The sequence below is a fragment of the Danio rerio genome, chromosome 9 (genome assembly GCF_052040795.2).
Source record: "Danio rerio strain M-AB ecotype USA chromosome 9, GRCz13ab, whole genome shotgun sequence".
In the NCBI taxonomy this organism is placed as follows: Eukaryota; Metazoa; Chordata; class Actinopteri; order Cypriniformes; family Danionidae; genus Danio; species Danio rerio.
Window position 1 is genome coordinate 53,190,979 of NC_141029.1, and position 24,022 is coordinate 53,215,000.

The 24,022-nt window shown below is 37.2% G+C and overlaps 2 protein-coding genes and 1 long non-coding RNA gene across 3 annotated transcripts in view; 2 read left to right on the forward strand and 1 right to left on the reverse strand.

Moving 5' to 3' along the window:
- The window catches only part of ifih1 (interferon induced with helicase C domain 1), a 751,550-nt gene that overhangs the window by 600,314 nt on the left and 127,214 nt on the right, over window positions 1-24,022 (forward strand). The window lies entirely within an intron of this gene.
- Window positions 1-24,022, forward strand: part of kcnh7b (potassium channel, voltage gated eag related subfamily H, member 7b) — a 190,028-nt gene that overhangs the window by 127,282 nt on the left and 38,724 nt on the right. The window contains 3 exon segments of the mRNA NM_001446944.1: window positions 10,118-10,517; window positions 14,023-14,222; window positions 23,394-23,646. Coding sequence (NP_001433873.1) covers window positions 10,118-10,517; window positions 14,023-14,222; window positions 23,394-23,646 — 853 coding nt within the window.
- Window positions 16,396-19,796, reverse strand: LOC147842452 (uncharacterized). Its single transcript, XR_015500109.1, has 3 exons — window positions 19,471-19,796; window positions 17,043-18,275; window positions 16,396-16,685 (listed from the first exon to the last, which is right to left on the reverse strand). It is a non-coding gene; the product is annotated as an uncharacterized LOC147842452 (long non-coding RNA).

Here is a 24,022-nt window from a genome sequence, read left to right on the forward strand (position 1 = left end):
TCAGATTGTTATAGGTTGGTTCCAGTTTTGTCTTTGGTACTGAATAATCGAATGTATATGCACATATATAATGTAAAGCGTCCTATATAAAATATGAATTTAAAAGAGAGCTCTATGAGGGGTGTACTCATTTATTCTGAGCACTGTATATTGCTCTCATTGGGATGATGTTTTCTCAGGGTTTTTTTTTTTTTTTTGCATGCTCACAGTTTTCAGCTCCAGCCGTCCAGCAGTGTCGAAGATCAGCCAATTAACAGAGCTCTTGCTCTCAGCATCCTGCAGGCGCTGCACATCTGTCTCTGATCGCAAGCAGAGCTGGAGAAATCTGTGTGTTTCTCTGCTCTGAAGTTCCTGAAAAGTGTGATTTTTCTGCAAGAACAATCTCTCATTTTTTCGCAGCCTGACAATAAGTTTTGTCAAGCAGATTCAAAATAACTATTAGAGATGCGCGGATGGGCTATTATTTCATCCGCAACCGCATGACAAAATTCATCATCCGTCCGCCATCCATCCGCACTAACATTTTTGACCAATTTTTAAAACCGCACCCACCCGAGCTCTCAGAATATCAGCAGTGAACTCCGTCTCCAATCGGCGCACAGGGACAAAAATAAATAAATAGCCTAAATTAAACGCACTGTACTATACAACTTTTTTTATTGTAGCCTAATAGAAAACGCATTGACACATCATTTCAACATGCTGCTATTAAGCCTACTACTAAATGCCTATTTCACTTAATTTTTTAGTAAATAGATAGAATAATAAGTCATTTACATTATAGCCTAATAATGTTTATATTTTGTAGTTGTCCATAGCAACCCCAAAAACGTACCTATTTGCCTTGCACATCTAATTAATGGGCACAGTTTTTCGACTATTTTTTTTATTTATTTTTTTTTTATTTTTTGCTGTGGATGTTATTGAGCTTGTAGAAATCGGAAACAACACCAGTTCTGCGACACAGATGAACCTCTATTGATATCTCTATCAGACAATACCTATTTTATATGCCAAAAGAAACAACAGGCAGTAAAAAAATATTAACATAAATATCTTAATGTAGGCATAGGCTATAGTCGCATGCTTTGGCAAACAGTTGAAAAAAGTTTTAATAAAAACGTCATATCGTGCCTAAACCTTGTAGGCTCAGTCACCCCCACAATTAGAAATTAAATTAGAAAAACAGATATGCCATCCCTCTTTGAGCGAACATAAAGTCTGAACAGGCTAAAGTGCATGTATGACAAGTGCCCCAATAACCCATGGAGGATCATCCACATTCCCCTCAAACTTGAAGCATAACGAAATACTACGTCATTAAAGTTGCGACAAAGAAATTCTGGCAAAATAACCTTAGCCTCGGAACGTAAAAGCGAGGCCAACATGTCTAGAATAGAATAGGCTAAACCAATATGAACGTAAAATAATCAGCTGACCGAACTCAAAAGTTTATATTGTAACATATGTGTAGCCTAAATAACATAGGCTAATTGGTTTAATATGCCTGACTTTAGGTCTAGTTTGATTTTTTCTTGGCACAATGCAGGAATAAAATAGCATCTACAGTGTCCGGATTCAGACGGGAGCGCCTGCATAGCCACTATAATGCGCCCTGCTGCACTGAAGGAGCGCTCGCTCGCAGCACTTGTTGCTGAAATGCATAGAATTCTCTTGGAAAGGTGCTGTAATCGTGGGAATGCCTGGCCTTATTTCTCCCAAAAGGAAAGTAGATTTTCCTCTGCTGATCCGTCTATATGGAAGTTTGTAGAGGAATAATTCTGTACTTCATCCAGAATTAGTGTATCCGATTCCTCCTCCTATTCTGTGAAGTCAGTCCTAGGCTTTTTCGTTGGTGCGCCAGCTATGAATATAAAAACAGTACAACCGCCCGCCACCCGCCCGAATTTAATTAAAATATTATTTTTTCGTAACGTCATCCGCCTGATCCGCGGAGTCCGCGGCTATAACCGCCAACCGCGCATCTCTAATAACTATCACTGCATACAGGGTTCCCACTCTAAGCCAAAAGTTCATTTGTATCTCATTTTCACTGACCAAAAGTCAGACTATTTCATGACTTAAGAGCTTGAGCAGACAAAAAGGAAAATATACACTCACCGACCACTTTATTTGGGACACCTTTCTAGTACCGGGTTAGATCACCTTTTGCCTTCAGAACTGCCTTAATCCTTCTTGGCATAGATTCAACAAGGTACTGGAAATATTCCAGTATTATCAGAGATTTTGCTCCATATTGACATGATAACATCACACAGTTGAAAGGCAACAGTAAGGCCGTACTCACACTAGGTACAGTTGCCACGAACTGGGCCACAGCACGCATGTCCCCCATGTCCCGCGCTCACACCACAAACGGGCTTCAGCATGCTTACGTCATCGCTACTGCGCTGTTCAGTGAGAAGCGCTCTCTCACTCAGCAGCACAGTGGAGATTTCTCTAGTTATATCGTTTCAGTCGTTTGATATGCCGTCAAATATTTCGCCAAACAGTCCTTAGGGATGCGGGGACACGCAGTCAGATATTTCGCCGAACAGATCCGCCACTTTTGTCGCTCATAAACAATCATAAAGCTCTCGTGCTGCAAGAATGAGGAGGTCTGCTGAAGGCGCGCAGCTGTCGTGCAGTGAAGGGTTTGCGTTTTTAATAAACTACGGCAGTTTGCGTTCACTGAACAGTAAGAATTATTAATAAATCCATATGAAACAGTGCCTTAAAAGTCACCTCTCGTTTTCAGTTTCGGGCTTTGGCGCGTTTTGCACTCACACACAAGCGTACCGCGCCAAAGCCCAAGTGAACCGGGCTCAGGCCCACCTCTTCCAACCGGGCCAGGGCCGGCCAAGTGAACCGTGCTTGAGCCCGATTCAGCGCACTCACACTTCTCAAACGATCCGGGAAACAGGCCTGGGCACGGTACGGATGGCATAGTGTGAGTAGGCCTTAACTCAAATAAGCACTTGTTACAATCGAGGTCTGCAGAAAAGAATCTTTAAACGCACAACAAGTCCAACCTTGAGGCAGATGGGCAACAGCAACAGAAGACCACACCAGGTGCCACTCCAGTCAGCTAAGAACAGGAAACTGAGGCTACAATTCACACAGGCTCACCAATATTGGACAATAGAAGATTGGAGAAACGTTGTCTGGTCTGATGAGTCTCCATTTCTGCTGTGACTTTCGGATGGTCGGGTCAGAATTTGGCGTCAACAACATGAAAGCATGGATCCATCCTGCCTTGTATCCACGGCTCAGGCTGGTGGTGGTGTAATGGTGTAGAGGAGATTTTCTTGGCACACTTTGTGCCCATTAGTACCAATTGAGCATCAACACCACAGCCTACCGAGTATTGTTGCTGACCATGTCCATCACTTTATGACCACTGTGTACCCATCTTCTGATGGCTACTTCCAGCAGAATAACACACCACGTCAAAGCACGAATCATCTCAGCCTGTATTCAATTGGCCTCCACAGTCACCAGATCTTAATCAAATAGAGCACCTTTGGTATGTGGTAGAATGGGAGATTCGCATCATGGAGCTGACAAATTTGCAACAACTGTGTGATGCTATCATGTCAGTATGGAGAAAAATCTGAGGAATATTTCCAGTACCTTGTTGAATCTATGCCACGAAGAATTAAAGCAGTTCTGAAGGCAAAAGCGGGTCCAACCCAGTATAAGTAAGGTGTACCTAATAAAGTGGCTGGCGAATGTATTTATATAGTTTTATTTTTAAAAGTATTTGCATTTAAATAGGTATTATGCATCATATTTGTTTAAGCTATGGCTCTTCAGTGCAGTATAGAGAAAAAATATGCTTTCATTCCCGACACATGATTCCTCCACTGAGGGCATTTTATGGTCAGCTGAAGCCTCTGTGTTCAGCCAGATGGATCTGATCTGCTGATCAGTGGTCAGCGTGGTGTGTGTATGTTTGTGCACTACTTAGGGAATGAGCTGAGCTGGGCAGATGGCAGGTGCCACAGATGCATCTCATTTACAGCAGATAAAAAAAATAAATAAATAAACACCAGCGCTGAAAACAGCTGCAAACATATTCAACACTAGATTTGACCACAGCTTAAATGATATTTGACAGGCTTCTATGATACATTTGAAGTTAAGGCCAATACAATATGCATGTGCATATAAAGTAAAGAAAATTAAAGACTTGTTAGCATCAACGTCTGATAGATACGTGTACTGTCAGCAAAGTGTGCATGTATGATATAACCTGTTAGCTAGATGCTAATACATGTTAGCAAAAGTGCAGCAAACAACAGTGTTTAACCTGTGTATCGTGATAACAATGTCCCAAATATTGGATGTTAGAAAAATTTGCAACATGTTAGCAATGTGCTAAATCATAAAAGAAACATGTTAGCAATGTGATAAAACATGACAACAAAATTATGCTATCAACTTAAATAACTGAAATAGCATTAGCAACACACTAAAGCATGGTAACTTACTAGAAAAATGCTGAATTATGTTCAAAGAATGCTAATCATGTTAACAAAATAAAATATTAGCAGCAGCAGTATGGTAAAGCATTTAAGAAATACACTAGGTTATGGTAAGATTTGTCTCGCAGACTGACGACTGAAGTGTGATTACTATATATATATATATATATATATATATATATATATATATATATATATATATATATATATATATATATATATATATATAGGTGTTATTAGCATTATTTCCTCTGGACCTTACTGTATTTTTGGCTTCACATACTTCAACAACAGCAAGATCCTAGCTAAAAATACTGCAAAATTCAAAAGGACTGCTAAAACCTGTTAGAAACTTGCTAGCAATGTGCTAAATCGAAAATAGAGATGTGCTAAATAGAAACGTGACAACATGCTAACAGTTGTAAATGTCGAAATATTAAAATATGCTAGCAACTTGTGCTAAAAGAAGTTTGCAACCCTTTCTTGACTCTTAAGTAAGATATTGAAATTTTTTGTAAAGCCAAAAACATGCTAGCAACTTGTACTAAACACGTTTACAAACGTTTTAAAAAGCTAATGTAAACTTTTCAAAAGCCAAAAGACTTGTGCTAAACATGCTAACAGCAAATAATACACGCTGAATTGTTAGAAATATGTACTAAAACATGTTTGCAACCCTTTATTGACTTTTAAGTAAGACGTTTTAAACCTTTTGAAACCCAAAACATACTGGCAACATGTTAACATGTTAAAGCATGTTATCAGGAAGTTCTAAATGCTGAAATGTTGTAAATAGGCTATATATGTGCTAAATCATAATAGAAACATGTTAGCAATGTGCTAAAACATGCTAATAGCAAGTTATAAAAACTGAAATGTTCGTAATATGTACTTGCATCTTGAACTAAAATATGTTTGCAAACTTCAAAAAGTTATACGTAATACTTCTCAAAGCCAAAAGACTTTACTCGTCTAGTTAACCTAAATCACAATAAAAAGATGTCAGCAATGTGCTAAAATAAGTTAACACCAAGTTATTTCAATAAGATTTTCTTAACTTTTCAAAAGCAAAAAACATGCTAGCAAAATATTAACAAAGTGCTAAAACATGCTAACATCAAATACACATGCCGAAATGTTAAAAATATGCTAGCAATGTGCTAAAACGCAATATAAACATGTTAGCAATATGCTAAAATGTTAACATCTAGTTATAAATGCTGAAATGTTAGAAATATGTTAGCATGTTGTACTTAAACATTGCAGCCCTTTATTAACCTTCATTAAGATATTCTAAACTTTTCAAAAGCAAAACTTATGCCAGTAACATGTTAGCAATATGCTAAAAAATGCTGACAACAGCAAGTTATGAATGCCGAAATGTTATGAATATGCTATCAATGTCCTAAACCATGATAGAAACATGTTAGCAATGTGCTATAAATGCTAACAGCAAGTTATAAAAACTGAAATGTACTAAATAAGTATTGGCAACTTGTACCAAACATGTTTGCAAACTTTTTAAAAAGGTATATTTAAACTTTTCAAAACCGAAAGGCTTTACTGCTAGAAACATGTTAACAAAGTGCTAATTCACAAAAGAAACATGTCAGCAATGTGCTAAAATAAGTTAACACCAAGTTATTTCAATAAGAAATTCTAAACTTTTTTGACAAAAGTCAAAAAACATGTTAGAAACATGTTATCAACGTGCTAACATATGCTAATAGCAAGTTATAAAGCTGAAATTTTAGAAATATATACTAAAACATGTTTTCAACCCTTTGGGTTTTCAGTTAGATATTCTTAACTTTCCTAAAGCCAAACACATGCTAGCAACTTGTACTAAAACATGTTTGCAAACTTTTCAAAAAGTTATTTTAAACTTTTTAAAGTCGAAATACTTTATTCTTCTAGGGAACCTGCTAGAAACATGTTAATAATATATCTAAATTAGCTTATTATTAAGCACAATTACACAAAAAAAAAAACATGTTAACAATGTGCTAAAGCATACTGAAAACTAAAAAATCATTAACATCAAGTTATTTAAGATATTCTAAACTTTTCAAAAGCAAAAAAACATGCCAGCAACATGTTAGCAAGGTGCTAAAACATGCTGACGACAGCAAGTTATAAATGTCAAAATGTTCAATATATGCTAGCAATGTGCTAAACCACAATAGAAACATATTAGCAATGTGCTAAAACATGTAAACAGCAAGTTATACAGCTGAAACATTGAAAATATGCTAGCAATGTTCTAAACCACAATAGAAACATGTTAGCAATGTGCTAAAACATGTTAACAGCAAGTTATAGATCTGAAATGTTCAATATATGCTAGCAATGTGCTAAACCACAATAGAAACATATTAGCAATGTGCTAAAACATGTAAACAGCAAGTTATACAGCTGAAACATTGAAAATATGCTAGCAATGTGCTAATCCACAATAGAAACATGTTAGTAGCAATGTGCTAAAACATGTTAACAGCAAGTTATAAATCTGAAATGTTCAACGTATGCTAGCAATGTGCTAAACCACAATAGAAACATGTTAGCAATGTGCTAAATCATGTTAACAGCAAGTTATAGATCTGAAATGTTCAATATATGCTAGCAATGTGCTAAACCACAATAGAAACATATTAGCAATGTGCTAAAACATGTAAACAGCAAGTTATACAGCTGAAACGTTGAAAATATGCTAGCAATGTGCCAATCCACAATAGAAACATGTTGGTAGCAATGTGCTAAAACATGTTAACAGCAAGTTATAAATCTCAAATGTTCAACGTATGCTAGCAATGTGCTAAACCACAATAGAAACATGTTAGCAATGTGCTAAACCTGTTAACAGCAAGTTATAAATCTCAAATGTTGGAAATATGTATTAAAACATGTTTGCAAACTTTTCAAAAAGTTATTTTTAACTGTTCAAAGCCAAAATACTTTACTCATCTAGTCAAATGCTGTAATTTTACATGTAGGCCACTCATATGAGGTCAAGCATGATGAACAATGCAGCGTCCATCATATTGGCATGTCCAGCAGTAACTCAGAAGGCCTAATGAGTTTTTAATGGGCGGCTCATGACGGATACAGCAGGGCCCGCGTGAGAGCACAAAAAAGCCCACGTGCTCCGCTCCGCATGTAGGCTTGCTAGCGCCCTGTCAGCGCTCGTATGCATGCTAAGCATTGCTGCCAGACGCATCCGTTAAGACACTTTTCTAAAAATACCCGGTGTGGGTCTTAACCTCGCTTTGTGAGGCCGCCGTATAATTGCCAGCTAAACAAATGATCTCCCACCAGGGGACGAGTGAGGGAAGATGTTGAAGGAGACGCCGAAGTGTCCCGTGTCTTTATCTAGTGAACAGATTTCACCTGCAAATGAGGATTTATCTCTTTTCCCTGGCTCAGTCTGATAACACCGAGAGCTAGATGAGATGCAGAAGGAAGTTTATTACCTGCAGCTCTCATGACGGGGGTTTATTTTATCCTCGCTGGTGCGAAATTTTGATGAGATGGATCTCTGGTGTTAGCAGGCAGAGCTGCGTGTAATGGGCTAAAATTAAACACCATTATCGAAATATTAATAAGTGTACGCAGATATGTTACAGATATGAGATTTGGGTATTTGAGCACAATGTGTTTCAGCTCTAATGCTATTATCTGTGGATAAATTAAGCTGTGAGAGATCTCGGCTTTGTTGCAAATGCTAGTGAGTTCACTACGTTGGGCACAATCTAAATTATTTAATGGGCAGTGGTTTTGTGTGTTATATATTACAGTTTTTCTCAGTCGCTTTGGTGCGTTTCTCACAACACCAGTGCATTTTTGCACAACAGTTAATGCATTTCTCAAAACAATTAGTACAAACTGCAAAACCTAGCTGATAACCTGCAAAAAGCGCGTCACATGCTCAAAATGGAGAGTTCATTCCTCAAAAGCAAGTATTTATGTCAATCAAAGTGTCAGTGTCATCAAAATGAAAAGTCCTGCCACCATTGTTTATGAACAGGATAGTCAAATGGCTTAGTCATGTTTTCATTATGACAGTTTACTCTACATTTTTTCAATGCAAAAAAGTCAGATTTTGGTGACGTCCTGAAAATGCTCAAGACAGCACTACTGTTTGCACAGCCATTTGAAATCTACTGTAAAGTTAGACATCACTGCATTGAGTGAGTTATCTGAGTACAAGACACTGAATATGTATGTTTCACATTTTTACTGCACATGCTCTTTACAATCATAATTCATTCACAGCATTGTACAAAAGACTAAATCCACCCTTATTTACAACAAACATAAACTTCCTTTAGCTAGAGCAGTGCACAACTGTAAACGATATTGCATTACAAATTGGAACTGAGCTTACAACATACACAGGTCTGTAAATCATTCATCAAACTGTTCAATTTTTAAGACATTTTCAGGAAAATAAAGATTTAAATTTGTTTTATAAAATTAGCTTGACAGATTTTGACAACTAGTTCAACATTTTTGTGTGTAATGACTCGAGTAATGAAATGAGAACTATTACTTTTATATGGAATGACTATTCAGCATTCACGTTTAGTTAATTTTGACTGACATGACATAAGCAAAGATAATGTTATAAACAGCAGAGAGTTGTATGAAAGCAATTCATGCATGTCCAAAAGCATTTGCAATTTGTTGAAAGGAATGAGAAACTGCTACTAGGATGTGCACAAATGACTAATTGTTTTGAGAAATGCATGACCTGTTGTGCAAATGTAAATAGTGTTGTGAGAAATGCACCAAAGCGACTGAGAAAAACTGTAAATATACATGTGCATAATTTGTTTCAGTTTTGTCAGTAATTGGTATATGTTTATGCTTTTTTCGCTTAAAGGGAACCTATTATGCCCCTTTTTACAAGATGTAAAATAATTCTCTGATTTCCCTAGAGCAGAGGTGGACAAACTATGGCCTGCGGGCCATATGCAGCCCGCTAAACACTTTCATCCGGCCCGCGAGGGAGTTTTTAAAATTCCTCTACTGAGAAGGTTTGGTTTAGAATTAGTAAATAATGATGCAATTACAAGTGAATGTCATGTGATAGCAGTATTGCATGCGGTACAGTTAGTGCAACCAGTAGAATTAGAACACACTCTCGGATATTAAAATGCACATGACAGTTACGCCCCATTCACACGGGGCGTCAGCGCTTCCCATTCACTTTGAGGCATTGCCGAACTGCATTGTGGATCCGTCGGCGCCGCTTCAGAGGCGTTGCCCGCTGCACAAGTTGGGACTAGCTCAACTTTTCAAGCACCGACGGAAGCGTCAGCCAATCAGATCGCTGTATGCCAATACTACAGCTAGACAGTGGCCTATTAGTGACTGAATTTCATTGGCTGACGTTGCTATGATGATCACGTTAGCCCCAACTTGAGACATGCCTTCAGTCAAGCGTTGAAGCTGAAGCCCCGTGTGAATGGGTCAGCAATTCCATGTCAACAGCTCCTTTTAAAACAAGTGTGTTCAATACTTGTTTTCCCCGCTGTATATAATACTACAGTAAAACGGATTTTGCTAATATACACTCTAATTGAAATGTAACTAATGACGACTAATGATAAATTCTCTGTTTTCCCAAGACCACAACTCTGATTGGCCTGTTGAAGACGGCTCGGCTCCTCCGTCTGGTTCGTGTGGCGAGAAAACTGGACCGTTACTCTGAATACGGAGCGGCCGTTCTCATGCTCCTCATGTGTATATTCGCTCTCATCGCCCACTGGCTCGCCTGCATCTGGTACGCCATTGGAAATGTGGAGAAATCCTACCTGGAGCATAAGATCGGCTGGCTGGACAATCTGGAGGTGTCTATTGGGAAAAGATCCAACACTAGTGACCCCGGCTCAGGACCGTCCATAAAGGATAAATATGTGACGGCGCTGTACTTCACCTTCAGCTCGCTGACCAGCGTGGGTTTCGGAAACGTGTCGCCAAACACCAACTCTGAGAAGATCTTCTCCATCTGTGTCATGCTGATCGGATGTAAGTCTGAAAAACATGCATGTGACGAAATTAAAGTGATTTACTGTTCCAATGCTGGAAATTTACCATATATTACTCAACACAAAAGGAGAATGTTTTAAAGATGAGCAAGAGGAGAGGGGTAAATAATAAGAAAGTATTAATATTATGTTATTACAATTTATTATTAATAATATTCATTCATTCATTTTCTTTTTGGCTTAGTCCCTTTATTAATCAGGGGTCACCACAGCAGAATGAACCGCCAACTTATCCAGCACATGTTTTACGCAGCGCATGCCCTTCCATCTGCAACCCAACACTGGGAAACACTTACATACTTTTGCATTCACACTTATACACTACAGCCAATTTAGCTTACCCAATTCATCTACAGTGCATGTTTTTGAGGGAAACCAGAGCACTCGGTGGAAACCCACACCAACACGGAGAACATGAAAAACCACACAGAAATGCCACCTGAGGCTCGAACCAGCGACCTTCTTGCTGTGAGGCGATCGTGTGTATATATATATATATATATATATATATATATATATATATATATATATATATATATATATATATATATATATATATATATATATATATATATATATATATATATATATAAAACGATAGATAGAACGATAGATAGATGGATAAAACGATAGAACGACAGACAGACAGACAGACAGACAGACAGACAGACAGACAGACAGACAGACAGACAGACAGACAGACAGACAGACAGACAGACAGATAGATAGATAGATAGATAGATAGATAGATAGATAGATAGATAGATAGATAGATAGATAGATAGATAGATAGATAGATAGATAGATAGATAGATAAAATCCTAAATAAAAATGCATTAAAAGAATTGATATACAATGTGCATTTTTAAATCTTCTTATACACATAGAATTTTTTTTATTATTGTAATAATAACTCAGAATCTTACAGTTTTTACTTTATTTCAATGAAATAAATGCAGCCATTGCAAGACTTTTTTCAAATAAATTAAACTGAAGAGGCTGTGGTGAATCTGAAATGACCCAGACGTCTATAAAGTATTTATCCTGGCATTTTTAATATCTTTTTCAATCTAGCAGATGAATAATAATACACTGAAAACAATGCTGACCTTTTTTTGAACTTGTGTTTTGTCTTTTTCTTTTTTAGACCACATGACATCATCTTTAATCCAATAGTCTTTAGTCTAGTAAAAGTATAATGTATGTTGACAAATATTTTAGCATATACATTAACAGTAAAAGGATGTATGGAAAACTATGATAGCTGAATCTGAAACAATTTTTTTTTTCATCTAATCAAATGTGGTTTTGAATGAGAATGTCTCGCCTCCTAATTACCACTTTTACTAGCAATTTCAAGTAAATCATTGTTCAGAGCTAAAACCAAACCTGTTGAGCTTGTTAAATTTGAAAAAAAAATTGTTTGTTATAGTTCATTGTTTATTAAGTAAATAAACAGCTGAATATTTATTTAAACAAATGTTTATATAAGCAAACAAGCTAGAAAATCTAAATAAACAAACAAGTGTATAAATCTATCTAAATGTAACAATTACATTACAGCATGTTACAAACAAACTAGAGAGAAAAATAAGAAAACTAGTCCATAAATACATGTAAATGTAACAATGTAAACAAATGTAGGAAAATAAACAAGCATAAAATAGTCTAATAAAATAAAGTAAAAGTAAAAACTGTTGTGTTTGTTGAGTAAAAAAATAAGTTTAAAGTTTGTTATTTATTTAGTAAATAAAAAAAGTTTTATGCTGACCTAGTAAAAAAAAAGAGCTAGCAAACAAATAAGTAAACCAACAAATAAGTGAATAAATAAATGTAAAAAAATTTAAACAAATGTAAGAAAGCAAAAAAGAATGAAATTAAATAATAAAATACAAAATAAATTACAGTGGATTCGGAAAGTATTGTTACAGCCTTATTCCAAAATGGATTAAATTAATTTATTTCCTCAAAATTCTACACACAATCCCCTATAATGACAATGTGAAACAAGATTTATTGAAATTGTTTCAAATTTATTACAAATTAAAAACCTGAACAATCACATGTAAATCAGTATTCAAAGCTTTTGCAGTAAAGCTCTAAATTGAGCTCAGGCACATTCTGTTCCCACTGATCATTCTTGAGATGGTTTAGCAGCTTAATTGGAGTTCATCTGTGGTCAATTCAGTTGATTGGACATGATCTGAAAAGGCATACACCTGTCTATATAAGGTCCCAGGGTTGACAGTGCATGTCAAAGCACAGACCAAGCATGAAGACAAAGGAATTGTCTGTAGACCTCAATGACAGGATTCTCGAGGCACAAGGCTGGAGAAGGTTACAGAAAAATGTCTGCTGCTCTGAAAGTTCCAATGCGCACAGTGGCCTCCATCATCAGTAAGTGGAAGATGTTTGGAATCACCAGGACTCTTCCTAGAGCTCGTTGGCCATCTAAGCTGAGTGATCAGGAGAGAAGGGCCTTAGTCAGAGAGGTGATCAATAACCCAATGGTCACTCTGTCTGAGCTCCAGTGTTCTTCTGTGGAGAGAGGAGAACCTTCCAGAAGGACAACCATCTGTGCAGCAATCCACCAATCAGGCTTGTATGGTAGAGTGGTCAGACGGAAGACACTCCCCACCTGGAATTTGCCAAAAGGCATCTGAAGGAGTCTCAGACCATAAGAAACTAAATTCTCTGGTCTGATGAGACTAAAATTGAACTCTTTGGAGTAAATGCCAGGCATTACATTTGGAGAAAACCAGGCAGCGCTCATCACCAGGCTAATACCATCCCTACAGTGAAGCATGGTGGTGGCAGCATCATGCTGTGGAGATGTTTTTCAGCAGCAGGAACTGGAAGACTAGTCAGGATAGAGGGAAAGATGAATGCAGCAATGTACAGAGACATCCTGAATCAAAACCTGCTTCAGAGTGCTCTTGACCTCAGACTGGGGCGACGGTTTATCTTCCAGCAGGACAATGACCCAAAGCACACCGCCAAAATATCAATGGAGTGTCTTCACAACAACTTGATGAACGTCCTTAAGTGGCCCAGCCAGAGCCCAGACCTAAATCTTATTGAACATCTCTGGAGAGATCTTAAAAAGGCTGCACACAGTCACTTCCCATCCAACCTGATAGAGCTGGAGAGGTACTGCAAAGAGGAATTCCCAAAGACAGATGTACCAAGCTTGTGGCATCATATTCAAAAAGACTTGACAAATAAAAATAAAATAAAATAAATGGTTTTTTTTTTAAATCTAATAAAATGAAACATACAAAATAATTCAGTCCAAAGTAAACAATCCATCCCATTTTTCCTCAGCAGACAGTGCAGGTATTAAATCAGAAATAGCTCTTAAACCGGACATCTGGCATAATAATAACAATAAAGAAGCACTGCTGATTGCATCTAAATTGGTCTCCGCAGACAAAATGTACCTTGCATTTGCTTTCATCACTGCGCTCTGCTCCTTTCTCCTCCAGCTTTGATGTATGCCAGTATTTTCGGGAATGTTTCGGCCATCATCCAGCGTCTGTATTCGGGAACGGCGCGCTACCACATGCAGATGTTGAGAGTCAAAGAGTTCATCCGTTTCCACCAGATCCCGAACCCGCTTCGGCAGAGACTGGAGGAATATTTCCAGCATTCCTGGACCTACACCAACGGCATCGACATGAACATGGTGCGTCTACTCACTGTAATTACTGACAACACTGTAAAAACACTGTAGCTAGTTTACTTTAAACCCGTAAACCCGTTGCCTTAACTTTTAATTATGCTTATAGTTTGTTTACTTATTGAATTATAAGGTGATTAACATTGATGATGATGTTACACAAGAACACGAGGACGCAAGATTGCTGAAGAAAGCATATTGAGAAACAGCTTATCTATAGTGAAAATCCAAAAGGCTTCAGGTTGTAAGAGCACTTTGTTAAGATTTCCATCCCAACCAGGATACTTTACAATTTCAATCCCTTGTTCCGCCATGTTGTTTAAATAGCATCCATTTGCATTACTTTGTAGACTCATGGGTGTTCTGGTCTAAAAAAGGAGGTGTGTTAAGGTGCATTGTTGACGCGTTGCTATTTTGAGGAACTGAAATTCTGCTCAATAAACCAGCTGAGAGCGAAAAAGCCGATTGCAGAGCATGTCAGTTGTGCGTCTCGCTTAAACATTGCTTAAAGGGCACATAGTTTACCGCTTTTTTATGATTTAATATTAGTGTTATGGTTCTTCTGAGTGTGCCAGTTTAGGTTCAGTTCAAAACACAATTCAGGTGTTTTTATTATAATGTGTTCAAAAGTATCATGTTAGGGGCGTGTACAGTTTGCTGTTTTAGGGGTGTGTTGCTTCACATGAAAATTAGTTTCGGCTTCCCGTCCAACGTAACAAGGGGGGGCGGAGCCAAGAGCTCACCCGCTCTGAGTTTTCGACAGACAGACAGACTTAGAGAAGGAGCTGGAGTGAGAGAATCAGCATTCAGCCGTACATGTACGACTCGGACACAGACCAAGCAGAGGGTACACAATCATTGGTAACACTTTACAATGAGATTCATTAGTTAATGCATTTAGTAACATAAACTAATTATGAACAACTCATGTACAGCATTTATTAATCATAATTAAACATTTACTAATGCATTGTTAGCATCCAAGTCCATGCTTGTTAACATTAGTTAATGTACCATGAGTTAACGAACGAACAATGAACACCTGTATTTTCATTAACTAACGTTAACTAACATGAACAAATACAGTAGTAGATGTATTGTTCATTGTTCATGTTAGTAAATGCAGCATTAATTAACATTAACTAATGAACCTTATTGTAAAGAGTGACCCAATCGTTTGTGTCTGTGTAGTTTTACAGACAACTGTGTGCTAGTTTAAAGTGCCGAGCTTGACTGAGGCACCTGATGTGCTGCGACAAGGCACACCAGACACTCTCTGTGGCGCGGCAGAAACATGAGGTGTCCCGAATCATCCCGCCACGCATTTTAGAACTCTAATAACAGGTTTTATCAGGGAAAACACAATGGCGCTTGAAGTCGCCGGCTGTCCGCAGCGCCCAGCTGCCAGCTAGAGGCAACATTGTGTGTACCCTGATAGAAACCTATGTTTAGAATTCTAAAATGCATGATGCTGGGTCAGCGTCGCGTCACGCAGAGCGGCGTTTCTGGTGTGCGGCCTGCAGGCAAGTTTGTTATTTTTTTCCATTGCAGAGAAGCGCACATGACGCGCATGCCCTTTTCCAGCTGCACCTAGTTAAGATCACAGGGAGCTTCTGTGAACATGAGAAATGCAAACGGCTGAAGTTTAAGGTAGACGCAATGAAAAGTACACGTTTGCAAACCTACCTAAAGATACAACCAATAATTCCGATTACAGCAATCATGTGGTGAATGTTGATCTTGTGTTGAGCCCAATGAGCCTGGCATCTAAAAATAGGGCAAGGATGTTCCTTTAGTGGTATCGCTTTGACTCACGCTGAAAATGGCGGACGTTAATCAACAAACTGAGGATATGGGACGTCAATCAATGGGCCTGTCAATTAATATTGGTGGGCGGGGAGACCGCAATCCTACATCAAATTGCGGTCGCACTGAAAACCTCTCCAATTGGTCCACTGCTTTTATGTTGTTAAATTTTAAAAAAAGGACTGGGCGTGTTTATATAACCCCAATATGACGGTCTATAAACTATACTTACACACATGTCTGTCCAAACAGCTTGAAAAGTAGATTTTTTAACATAGGTGCCATTTAAAACTTTGTTTTAAGCAATACAGAAATATCTTTACAAATGAAAAAGAATTAAAGGATTAAAATGTTATGGAAACTAATGTAAACAGCCATGTAAATAGCAAATGCGCCATGGAGCGACACAACTGACTCTTAAAGGGAATGGGAGATGAGACTCTGATTGGTTTATTTTCAAAACACACACATGAATAGGGCCAGACTGAATCTGTGGACGTTTTTTGCTATTTCTGCGCAGAATTTTGGTAAAAACTAAAGAACTTTGAACTAAAACCTTAATATATGAAATAAAAAGTAATACCTTTTTAACCTGTATTTATTGTTTACAATGCAAATCCAATTAGATCCACTTTATTTGGTAAACAAACTTTTAAGGTCCCACTTTATATTAAGTGTCCTTAACTACTATGTACTTACATCAAAAAAATAGATACAATGTACTTACTGTGTTCATAAAGTATTTGACAGCACTTGTGGTGCTCTTGAGTTGGGATAGGGGTTGGGTTAGGGACAGGTATGGTGGTGTGGGTAGGTTTAAGGGTGGGTTAAGGTGTAGGGAATGGTCAGCAGTGTATTTACAAATTTCAAAAGTTAATTACAGATGTAATTACATACATTTATTTAATCAAGCATAAGTACACAGTAAATACATGTATTTACACAATAAGTACATTGTAGCAAACTATTAATTCCTATGTAAGTGCATATTAGTTAAGGCCACTTAATATAAAGTGGGACCAATACACTAAATGAAAGAAAATATTACTTTACTAATGATGTTGTAAATAAATCATATGCATATTTTCATATTAGACAATATTGTTACTGAAATGAATTTAAAAACTGAATAAATATAAATGTACACACATTTACACAAGGAAATTAACAGAATCAATGATGAGCTAAAAATCTGCGGAATTCTGCACGTGCAGATTCTGCGTGCGCCTACCCATAACTTATTTAAGAAACCCTGGAGTGCTTTTTTGGCATTTTAACAGATTTATGTGTGTGTGTTGAGCCTCAGTTATAACAATGTTGGCACCTGTCAGCATTAATTGTAGGGGAAACTGGATAATTTTGAGCTTTTGTCAGGTAATTTCAGCTTCCGGGTTTAAAATTAATTTTGTGGCTTTGCTGTATCGGCCCTGACAGGATCGCAGAGAAAAACATACAACAAACCCTGTGGATCATGAAAACAAACACATACGATCCTTCATGAACAGCTAAATACTGTGTGCCGTGGGTCCATGGATGCGGTCTCACCCAGTCACCAACATAGGGTCTCAAAGCTTGGCACTGGCTGTGTCTTGTGTCTTGTGTCTTGCCTTCGGAAAGCACGCACAGTCATGAATAATTAAGAAATTGGCTCTTCCCATAGGATAAGAAAACTGCTATGAATAATAATGAGAAACCAACACGTCATCTTTGCACTTGCAGTCCTGCACTACATCACTGATTTAGATCCCGCCCCAAAACTCTTTTTTATGTGTGTATAACGTCCTCATAGATATAATAGTTCTGACATGAACAAGACCAATATTTAATGAAAATGGGTTATTTGGGGAAGAAAGCAAAAAAAAAAAACACACAAACAAAAATCATGATTTGTTTTTACATTTGGACTAAGGATACAAAATTTCATAATAAGGATGCAGCTTTTCATTTTTGGCTGAATTGTTCCTCTTAAATAAACTCTGAAATGCTATTTGAACATCATCATTGTAAATGTGTTTTACTATGCAAGTAAATGTGAGTTTATACAGTATGCTAAAAGCAACCTCTCTCTCTCTCTCTCTCTCTCTCTTTCTCTCTTCATGTCTGCCACGCGTGAAATGGACTGACGGCATCTCTGGCAAGAGCAGGAGGTATTTATATCAGCTCAAGTCTCGTCTTCATTCATGTCTAGCTGTAGAGACTCTCATGTTCACTCTGCTATTGTGTGTTGATGTTCACACACTGCATCTCTAACGCCTGTTTCACACCGCAAGCGTCAGCGGCGCGTGAGCAGAGCGTGAGCAGCGCGTATGTCGAGCAGTAGCAGCACGCAGGCGTTTGCCTTTCACACCAGCTGCGTCTGCAGCGCGCAGCTCTTCGGCAGCTGCTGCTGAGATCAACCTATCTCTGTCTATTCTATCTAGTTACCCCTCTATATACAAATACACTTTTTAAACTTTTCATCTGCACCAAGGCCCCTCCTATGCTGTTTCATTAACCTGCAAATGTTTATTTTACAAATTTTATAGAGCAAATTGTACTGTATGCTTCTAAAGCTAACTTATATGAGAAGTGTCTACAGTCAAAGACAATCGCCTGTGATATCATGTCATTTGTTTTTTGATTATCAGGTTGCTGTAGACCTAGTTATAATCATATTTATACAATATAGTTATAATGATATTTATACATGATCAAACTAGTGTTAATTTCTCCGCTTCAGTGATGTCCAGCGGCAGAATAACAGCTCGTTAATTCATGCTCGTGCAGATGATGAGACGGACAAAAGTAATTAATGCATGCCATTTTCGTGTTGTCAGATTCACAGTGCAAACAGCTCCCGGTAGGAATAATTCGAGTGAACATAAAACAAAGCCGATTAAACTTTCTTGCTCTGCTCAGCTGCACAGAACACAGCGAGCTCACATAATCCAGCATGCGTGTCGCACTACACTACCCACAATACACTTCGCTATGGACTACAAATCCCGTAAATATTCCATTTCCCCTCTCCTACAACACTAGTGTGCAACTTAAGCAAAACTGATAGTAAAATAGTTTTACATTTGGTTTTGTAGTTCGGGCCTAAATAAATGTTTTGTTGCCGTTTTTAATCGTTTTAAGTTAATTTGAATGACTATATATAAACCATTTGACATTATTAACGCATTTATTGGGTAAAATTGCTACTTTTTACTGTCATTCAATGTGTTTTGGTCATTATCAATGCACTGTCACTTTAATTGAGCGTGAGCAGCGCGTCAAAAATAGACCCAGCGCCGAAACTATCGCTGCACTGCTGCTTCGGCGACGCTCACGCCTCGCACTGACGCGCTGCTGCTGCGTGCGGTATGAAAGCTGTAATCTGTTAACATGGACGCCGAAAACACACGCGCTGCTCACGCTCTGCTCACGCGCCGCTGACGCTTGCGGTGTGAAACAGGCGTAACACTCTATCAGCTCTCTCAGCAGGAAATGCATGCTTCCAAATCTATTTTTGGGCAGGGCAATATAATTATAACGAATGTTTCTATCAGCCATTTGAAGATTTTAAGATTTGAGAGATTGGTAAAGCCACATGAATGAATGAATGAATGAATGAATGAATGAATGAACGTGTCTGTGTGTGTTGAAAGCACACACAGTTGATGGCAAAATTATTAGGTTTTTATTCATTTTCAGGTATTTCCTAAAATATATATTTTTTTTCTGGAGAAAGTCTTATTGTAATTTAGGTGGAATTAAAAAGTAAATAAATAAAAATATTTTTTTTTAATCAAAGAAAAAATAATAAAAATAAATAAATCTGAAATTATAAATATTATCCTTAATATTACTTAAAATATCTTAGTTTAAAAATTATTATCTTTTATAATTAATATTAATTAATACAAATGTGTGTGTGTGTGTGTGTGTGTGTGTGTGTGTGTGTGTGTGTGTGTGTGTGTGTGTATTTGTTGAAAGCACACACAGTCGAAGCCAAAATTATTAGTTTTTATAAATTTTTCCATCACGTTTCTTTGATTAAATACAGATTTTCAAAGTTATGTTATTATATTATTCATTCATTCATTTTCTTAACGGCTTAATGCCTTTATTAATCCGGGGTCGACACGGCGGAATGAACCGCCTACTTGTTCATTGTCCTTACAGCTGCAACCCATCTCTGGGAAACATCCATACACACTTATTCACACGCATACACCACTGACAACTCGGCCTACCCAATTCACCTGTACTCTTGTCTTTGGACTGTGGGCGAAACTGGAGCACACGGAGGAAACCCATGCGAAGGCAGGGAGAACATGCAAACTCCACACAGAAATGCCAACTGACACAGCCGAGTCTTGAACCAGCGATATTCTTGCTGTGAGGCGGCAGCACTGCCTACTGCGCCGCCTGCTTTTATATTATATTATATTATATTATATTATATTATATTATATTATATTATATTATATTATATTATATTATATTATATTATATTATATCATTCATTCATTTTCTTTTCAGCTTAGTCCCTTTCTTAATCTGGGCTTGACACAGTGATTATTGGTTTAATATAAATTAAAATTAGGGTATATTGGCAAATATCGTATAAGTATTCTGCAAATATTGGTTAAAATAAGGGTATATTGGGTAAAATAGTGTGTGAATATTGGTTAAAATTAGGGTATAAGGGGTAAAATATTGGGGAAATATCGGTTAAAATTAGGGTATATTGGGTAAAAAATTGGGTAAATATCGGTTAAAATTAGGGTATAACGGCTAAAATATTGGTTAAATGTTGATTAAATTAGGATATATTGGCTAAAATATTTGGTAATATCGGTTAAAATACGGGGATATTGGGTAAAATATTGTGTAAATATCGGTTAAAATTAGGGTATATTGGGCAAAATATTGGGTAAATATCGATGGAAATTAGGGTATGTCACCTAAAATATTGGGTAAATATCGGTTAAAATTTGGGTATATTGGGTAAAATATTGGGTAAATATCGGTTAAAATTTGGGTATATTGGGTAAAATATTGGGTAAATATCGGTTAAAATTAGGGTATATTGGGTAAAATATTGGGTAAAATTAGGGTATATTGGGTAAAATATTGTTTAAACAACAGGTAAAATGAGGGTAAATTGGCTAAAATATTTGGTAAGTATCAGTTATAATTGCGGTGTATTGTCTAAAATATTTGATAAACATCGGTTAAAAGTACAGTATATTGGGTAAAATATTGGTTAAATATTGGTGAAAATTAGGGTATGTCACCTAAAATATTGGGTAAATATCAGTTAAAATTAGGGTGTGTCGGCTAAAATATTGGGCCACCGTGCTGCCCTTATATTTTATTATATTATATTATATTATATTATATTATATTATATTATATTATATTATATTATATTATATTACATCATATTATATTATATTATATTATTACATTACATTACATTATATAAAATTATATTATACACATGAATTTCGAGATCGACAAATAATAACCCAAATAAAAAAGCATCAAAATCCTCACTTCATTTTCCAGCAGATTTATTGTCTATATTGTAAATAGTGAAGTATTTAGCCATGTCTAGCATAGTTGCTGCTTGAATGAATTAGCATACATTAGATGAGAATCTATGATAACCTTTCTGATTTAGGTGCGACTCTGAGATTAAAAGTTGCTCTTGGTAAAGGAAGCCTGCGTCTGTGTTGCTAAGAGACTGAATCTGTTCTGTTGGCCATTATTGAAGCCTCATTATTTCATCTCTTTAATTGAAGATTGCAGCACTAATATGAGCGCAGTATAACTGGCACCTGGATCATTAGTCTGTCTAGGTTAAAATCTCCTTCTTTTACACTTAAATAGCATGAATATATTGGCAGAAACACCAGGATGTACAATCATTTCATCATCAGTGTAAAAACACCCCTAACACCAGGACTTGCTTTAAAACAGTGAATTTACTTTTATATTCATTAATTTTCCTTTAGCTTAGTCCCTTTATTCATCAGGGGTCGCCACAGTGGAATGAACTGTCAACTATTCTAACATATGTTTTACATGCTACATTTAAGTTTTACACCTTCCAACTGCAACCCATCACTGGGAAACACCCATACACACTCATTCACACTCATACACTACGGCTAATTTAGTTCATCCAATTTGTGGGGGAAACCGGAGCACCCGGAGGTATACCTGCCAACACTCCTCTTTTTCCCATAAGTCTTTCGTATTTCAGACCCATCTCCCATATAGTTCTGTCTCCTGGAATACTCCTGGAACTGACGAATTTTAAATTAAGAATTTGGTGGGTTTTTTTTCAGTCAGTTTTTGAAAGCAGCACAGTACAATTGTTGAAATAACACCATAAACTTTAAATTCACGCACTTTCAAGGACCGCTGTTTCTTTCTAAGTACTTTTCAAGCCTTGAATTCCTATGTCTGAAAATCAAGCACTTTCAAAAAGCATGGGAACTTCTGCAATAAACACATTACAGACCCCCTTAATTTTTCACAATTTTTTGTGATTTTTTTTGCGGTTGTGGTGGTAATTCCCAGAAATTTGTGGACAATTTTACAATTTAAATATATATACGAAATCATTTATCAATTTACCAGCCATACTTGAAAATCACAAATAATGTCCTTCAATTCGGTCACGTCCAGCGGCCATCATCCTTAAACCAATCTCTATCACTGTAACCTGCTTGCTTTTCTGTCTGTTCCATTGCTCCGTTTGTTAGATGTTTTCCACTTTCTTTTGCCGTCTGAGGCATGTCAAACGCACAAAAGGCCAATTTGTGTTAGGATGTCTAATCGCATCTTTGCATTAACTTCAAAAGTTAATTATTTGCGTTTAAGCGGTGTCTGCTTACTGCACAGGCAGCAAAACATTCCCCCCTCCATGTTTGTATTGTAAGGGTGCAGGTGACGCGTCATTTTCCGAGAGACACTCAAATACATCATGTGCGCTGCGTATGCAACATCTATAAGTCTTGTAAAACAGTAAATTGCTAAATGAAATGAATATAATGTGATTATTTGGTTCGGAATTGGATGTTTTATAAGATTTTTTTTTGCAATTATTTTGCATTTAAATTAACAATTTTGCAGAATCGCAAAAATGTGTGTCTTTTTGTTGATTTTGCGTTAAATTCATTGATTGCGGAATCACGAAAAAATTGGAGGTCTGACATTAAGCACATTGTATTTATATTTTGATGCAAGCACATAGTAGTTAAGGTCACTTTATAAGGTGGGACCAAAATAACTTTGCTAAATCCAATAATTTTTTTTTTTCAGTGTATACCCAATGTACTTGTGTTTGCTCAGGGCTGTTTTTCACCTGATTGTGTCGTCTCTCTGCAGGTCTTAAAGGGTTTTCCGGAGTGTCTGCAAGCTGATATCTGTCTCCACCTGAACGACAGTCTCCTGCAGGGCTGTAAGGCGTTCAGAGGAGCGACTCAAGGCTGTCTGCGAGCTCTCGCCATCCGCTTTAAAAACACACACGCTCCTCCAGGAGACACACTCGTGCACTGCGGGGACGTCCTCACCGCGCTCTACTTTCTGTCTCGAGGATCAATCGAAATCCTTAAGGACGACATAGTGGTGGCCATTCTGGGTAAGAGAGCCTGTTTGAGCAGAAACACTAATACAGAGTTCAGATGCACGGTTTTCAAAGTAGTCGTGTTACAGATGTTTTCACATTGCCTGACTATCTGGGGTAGCGTTTCATCGCTGCTATGTTTACACTGCAAGATGAATCAGCCACGGGGTTTCACACTGCAGGATTTACAAGGAATAGCTGACAACTTTGTCTTGGTTGGCATACCACGACTCTCACAACAAAACATATGCAAGAAGTGACATGAAAACACTGCAAGTTCACGTAGTATCTTTTATTATTAACTACATAATGAGAAAGAAGCCTTTAGTGGGGTAGAAAATCTACTTATTTTGCTCACCTGGCTTTTGACGAGAATTAGCAATTTCTCCCA